The 6379-nt window shown below is 29.8% G+C and overlaps 1 protein-coding gene across 1 annotated transcript; it reads right to left on the bottom strand.

Moving 5' to 3' along the window:
* Positions 1-2604: 2604 nt before the first annotated feature.
* LOC146916152 (putative vesicle-associated membrane protein 726) lies at positions 2605-4897 on the bottom strand. Its single transcript, XM_085718304.1, has 5 exons — positions 4552-4897; positions 3840-3981; positions 3651-3750; positions 3469-3519; positions 2605-2928 (listed from the first exon to the last, which is right to left on the bottom strand). The coding sequence occupies exons 1-5, from the start codon at positions 4745-4747 to the stop codon at positions 2815-2817; spliced, it is 603 nt and encodes a 200-aa protein (XP_085574430.1). The 5' UTR covers positions 4748-4897; the 3' UTR covers positions 2605-2814.
* Between the last annotated feature and the right edge of the window lie 1482 nt (positions 4898-6379).

Below are 6379 nucleotides of genomic sequence, written 5' to 3'. Positions count from 1 at the left end.
CCTTAAGGTGAATGTTGCTAAAACACACCTTCTAAAAAATAAGTGAGTGTATGTTAGCAACTCCTATAGGCATTTGCTAGGATACACCCACTTATTTTTTAGAAGGTGTGTTTTAGCAAGTTATAACTAAAAAGTAGTTAAATACACCTTAAGGTGTAGCTTGCTAAAACACTCCCACATAAAAACTAATGGGTGTGTTCTAGCAAATCCCTATATGTATATATATATATATACACACACACACACCAAAATAATGTTATCAGCTAATTCAGTGACTACGCCGACGCAAGCTCCTTCGTCTCCATTGTTTTCCACCTGGTAGACATGTCTCACACGATTATAATCTTCTGAGCTGCATAATTATATTTTTCGACATAACAAACCAATAGCAAATTCGGCAACTTACATTAAGGTCGTGCAATGTCAGGGAATTCTTTATGATTTCATCATCCTCAATTAATTTCTTCACGGTAAAGCTACGCCAATTGTGGAAACGATTAGCATCACTGACTTCTATTTTAAAGAGCATCCGTTTGTCAACGAATGCATTGTGTTCAGGTGGATAAGCAGCTGAGTCGTTCCTCTGCATGCAAAACAGTGTGCCAATATGTTTAATAAACTATGTGTTTTAGATTCAGGAAAGGAAATCTAAGGCTATGTGTGTTTTTGTGTTGTTGTTATCATGATTTGATTATAGTGAAAAATCCGTTAGAAGTGAAAGGGGACTGAACGTAATCTCGGGTTGTGGGGCGAATTGGTATAAACATATGTGCTAACTTTTCTCCCTTATCTCTTAACATTCAACATTTTATCTTCTGCCAAAAGAGTCACAAAAAGATACCAACACAATCCAAACCCTCCTTTCATATGTTTTTCTAGCTTTTTACTTTTAAGAGAATACATTTTACAGTATCATGTCATATTAGTTCATTCCCCATAATAGCTAACTTTTAAGGTATGAACTTTTAAATGTTTCAGTACTTGTTGTATTGCAAGGAAAGGAAAGAGCTTTATCCCTTTAAATGAGTCCATCAAGCTTGACAGGAATGATAACAAATTTCTTCAAAAGAAAATTTTATGATAATTACTTGTACTTAATAAATGTTATGCATTAAATTTCTTGAAATTTTTTTTATTTAAAATCTAAGAGGATAACAAATCAAATTTTAGGAAAGACTGGATAAAATAGGGTGGATGCAAGGGTGGGGGGACTCAATCAAGTCTCTACCAGGGGAACCTAAAAACATTATTGATGAACTTCACCAGTGGTTTAGATTTTTTTATGAATAAAAATAACATCATCTAGTAATTTCCACACACAATATTACTCTACCTCTTCGACAATTTTTTTGTGTTAACCACTGGTTCGTAACAATAAACGCTTAACTTATACAGGAAAATTTTGATGCAATTGAGGGTGCTTAGCTGGTTGCTGCTCACAATCCTAACTATATTGTTTCAAACCATGAAATTCAAACTTTGTCCTAGTTTCTCATTGTTTTTGTTTTGAATTAATGAATCAAAAGTAGAAATAGTTTATTGGAATGTGTGCATTTCATTTAATCTTTAACTTTTTAATGAATTGAATGCACACAATTTTAGAAAATATTTCTTCTTTTTGTTTTCTTAACATGTGTCATAAGGGTACAAGTTAACACTACCCTTCATCGTTTCAGTTCTTAGAGGTACGATGTATAATTAATTGCCACCTACATACACGCCTTGATTGATTCTAATTTCACTTACAAACTCCCTCTATTACTAAATATAAGTAAATTTGACTTTTTAGGTTAATTCAATTAATGATGTATGTGGTCCATATTATGAACCACATACATCATTAATTGAATGAATCTAAAAAGTAAAATTTGCTTATAGTTAGAAACGGAGGGAGTACATACTAATGAATTTAGGCTCAAACATTTAAGGGAGAATGACTTGTCATCTCCGATCGAACAAAACATAGGGTATTGGAAAAGGCTTCACTTATTGCCAATGATGCTTCTCACATTTTGTTTGGAAACTCTAGTAAAAAAAATTGGTTATTGAAAACCCTTGAACCCTTTAAAAAAAAAACTCTTGAAATTAATTTCAAGTAATTAAAATAAAATAATAGTAAGGTCAAAATTAATTGTTATGATTGTTAAATTTATTAAAATAATGCTCTCTCTATTCCATAATAGTAGTTGTCAAATTTGATAATATTATTTGTCGCAAAATAAATGTTATCATTGAATTTTGACTATAAATTATTATTTCACTGTTAAAGACAATGCACCCCTTGAAAATAAAAGGAGTACTATATTAAGAATGTATCGTAGTTGGAGGCATAATAATTTGACCATAGAACTAAGACTTCGACCATTTATTCTACACTTTATGTAAAAAGAGGTATCGTAGTTGGAGGCATAATAATTTGACCATAGAAAGTTAGATCTTAAAATAAATTATATTTTCAAGTACTATGCATGAAACCAATAGGCAATGGCCACTAGTAATCCATGGGAATCCGAATGTTTGATAACCTTTAATCTCATGACCCCAATTAAATTATGAAGTATGCAGAATTCAACAGAGGGAGAAAAAGCAAAAAAGGACAAACAATTCCAAACATAAAATAAATAAACAAAATTTACCACACAAGATTATTTCAGTTCTCATAAAATGATACGGTTATAGAGTGTTGTTCACCAAAAGCAAAAATCCACCTGATGGTGTGCATAACTATTAGTACCAAAGCAAATACTGAAATATTAATTTTCCTGGGAAAAAAGCGATCGCGACAAAGCAAAACTCATGATCTTTCTCTCGCTCCTAACATCCACAATCGAAGCCAGGACAAAGGGCAAGAAGAGCAATCGGAATCATGGAAAGTGTGATACCTACAACTATTAGCTTTTGCTTTACCGTCATAATTTCATGCCACAACTGCAAAATCAAATATGAATTGCGAGTTAGAGAAAAGATAACCAACAATTTTGTTTTTTAGCTCCTATAAAATCCGAACTAAACTCAATATTCAAAGGTGAAGAAACAAAAAAAAAAAAAAAAAAAAAAACAGTACGATGTCTGAAATAAATAGAATTCAAATCATCTCATAAATTTTATTGACACTATGATAGTGTAATAGACATGCTTGTCATGCTGATGAATTGTTCTTACAAACATACATTCACCAAGGGGATTTAAGCAAGTTTATTTTATTAAAGTTTTACTATATCACTCAACAATATTTTTTTACCAGACCATATATATCTTAAGTATTACTGTAATTCACATAAAACTAAAAAAAATGACATAGAACATACCCATATGAGTTGCAAACATATTACAACATTCCATATAACTATTACATTTATTATTAGGTATAATGTTTGCTTCTAAAATTTTGTTTCTTATTAATATATGCATATTTGGGTCTTTGATGCATTTGTCCTAAACCATATATTATTTATAAAAATTACTCACCGGATAGTGAAGCTTTACTAACAGCTCAATTTTGTCATCGTTGTCCATAATCTGTCACAATAAATAAATGTGTCATATAGAATTCCATATCTCATGAATTGCATAGTCCATTTGTTTTATCAAACGGAGAGGATCTTAACTCATCTGATGAAGAGATACCGACAAAGATATATATGTTTTACCTTTTCAATATTTTCACTCGTAACCTCTTTCGCTTTAGGAAGGTTGCTAATCTCCTCTCGATGATTAACGCAATATTGCATCTGCTTCCTTAAGGTATCTCTAAAACAATGAACAAAAAATACTTCACATTAAAAAATGTCATCATATAAAACAAACTAAAAAAAATTCTAGGATATGAAAATTAAAACCTAAATTCGCCATTCAGACTATTGGCAGCAAGATGTTCAGCCTTTCCTCCGGTGTATTTTTTGTTAAAAGCATCTTGAATGCGTTCCAGGAAAGCAATTGGAATCTGAACTTCAGTCGATTCAACAGCCACAACACAATAAGCTACAACATTCAACATAATTTGAGTCAGTTCCAAACTATATAAACAAAGAAAACAAAAATCACCATGAGAAAACAATCAAGCTAACAAATTTCGATATAAAAATAGAAATTTTTAATTAAAATGATTAAATTTGCTACCGTTTTCATGATTATTAGATGGAACAAGGTTTGCCATTTTCACTTCCTGCTTTTGTCTATACATTTCATTATTCAAAACAACAAATTTCATTTTCAATAATTTTTCATTTTCGATTTAGAGATATACCATACTCAACAAAAGTGAAAGCACAATTTCGAAGTTGAGGACAAATGCATGTTAGATCAATGTAACCAATTTAATTTGATACTCAGTGAAACGTATGAATTACTTCATTTTAAGCTATCCATATCAAATCAACTCGATCTCAAAAGTTAACGTAACGAAATCAAATCAAGCAACATCGAATACCAAATCTAATTTCCTACAACATTTTTCATAATATTTTACCATTCCTACATCAAATTCGAAACAACTATCAAAACATTCATATCAAAATAAAAAATTTCAAAAGGAAGAGCTTAGAGAGTTACCGAATCCACCATCAATGAGGAAGTGGAATGTATAACCATTGCAGTTATAAGATAGATTGTCATCTGAGGAGGGGATATTTTGGAGACACTTCTGGACGACGTCATCAAAGTTCCCGATAAAATTCTTGTTCTTGTATTCGGCAAGAATTACACTCTTGCGTGCTACAAGACTGTAACACAAAGATCTTTGTTCCATTTTGTTTGAGAGAGAAAGTTGCGAAGAAGATGAAGGAATGAAGGAATAACGAGGAGCGTACAACGGTGGTAAGGGTTCCTAATTATTCTGTAATAGCTTCTCCCTCTCTTAAAAAATCTAAACTGACAACTCAAAAACAAAAAGGACTAGTTTTCTACGTGTTCACTATGTATTTCTTATTGTTAATCACATTTCCATTTATATAGCAACTACTCATTGACTAAATCCTACTTTTTGTTAAACGTGATTCACTTTTATAACATTTTCATCATTAATCTTTATATAATACAAAAGCTTACATCTTTGAGGAAAAGTACACGTGGCATCTTCATACTCCCCATTTCATTTAATGCTTTTCCATCAACCAATCAAAATGGATCTTGACTCATTCATTTTCTATTAGCCAATTAAAATTGAATCATGACTCACTTATTTTTCACCAACCAATCAAAATTGATCATGATATGATTTTTTCCCTATATATAGACAATTTGATTTTTTTTTATTATTTTCATCTACCTCTTCCTCCCATAAAAAATCACTGCTTTGAGCTTTCAACCTCATTATCTTTTTGTTTTATTTTTTATTTTTTATTGTTTTATTGTTTATTTAACATTTCTTATTGTTATGTTCCTTTTTATGTGATTTCTTAGGTTGATGTTTCTTATTCATATTCTCTTTTCAATTTTCTTTTGGTGTTTATATGTTCTTTGTTTTTGTTCGGATCTTTATTTTGGACATGGAAGCCAATCAAGAGAAAAGAAGAAATGCATCACATATAAATTAGAATATATACGAAGGATTTCTTTTACCATGTTCAAATATAATCACTTTTATCTCCCTTTTGTTTTATTTTAATCCCTCTATACTCACAACTTTTTCTATCTATCTATTCTTTTTTGTTTAATTTTTCTTATGTTGTTATTTTACTTTTAATATCTTGCTCTTTTATATGTTATTTTGATTTTTGATTTTTTTCTTGCTACTTTATGCTTGAGATGGAAACCAGTAAATAAACAAGAAGAAATGCATCCTATTTTCAAAAAATTGATTGAATCGATAACTTTGGAGTGAAAAAGATAAGAAATACGTAATAGAAAATCGATTTTATGGCACCTTTGATTTTTGTTTTTTGAGTCAAAAAGTTCCTTTTTCTTTAACTAAAAGGGAGCAAGGTGCTACCCTAAAATTTTAAGTGCATTTTCAAAAAAATAGTAAACTATACAATCATTTATATTTTATTTCCTTCATCCTAATTAAATATTTAAATGAGTATATACTATTTTTAAAATTAATATCCTAATTAAAGATTATTAAATTATTATGTTTTTTAAGTGAAAAAATATTATGTTAATTCAACGTCATATTTTTGTATCCATCATTCATTCTATTATTAAAATTAATAATCACATATGCTTTAAAACTGCATTAATATTTTTATTAATTACCTTATTTATAAGTGGAAAGTTGTAAAAGTCTTATAATGACAAAACTAAATGAATTTTTGATTTCTTATTAATGACTTTCAATGACACTTTGCCCCCTCAAAAAAAAACATGTTTCAATGACAACCATCAAATTATTATCATTGTTTGATTTCTCAGCCAATCAAATGGATTTATCCACCCTTTG

This window comes from Medicago sativa, chromosome 6 (genome assembly GCF_051527215.1).
Source record: "Medicago sativa cultivar Bolivia chromosome 6, Bolivia_mono, whole genome shotgun sequence".
Lineage (NCBI taxonomy): Eukaryota > Viridiplantae > Streptophyta > Magnoliopsida > Fabales > Fabaceae > Medicago > Medicago sativa.
Note: the sequence above shows the minus strand (reverse complement) of the source record. Positions and strands in the feature narration are given on the sequence as shown.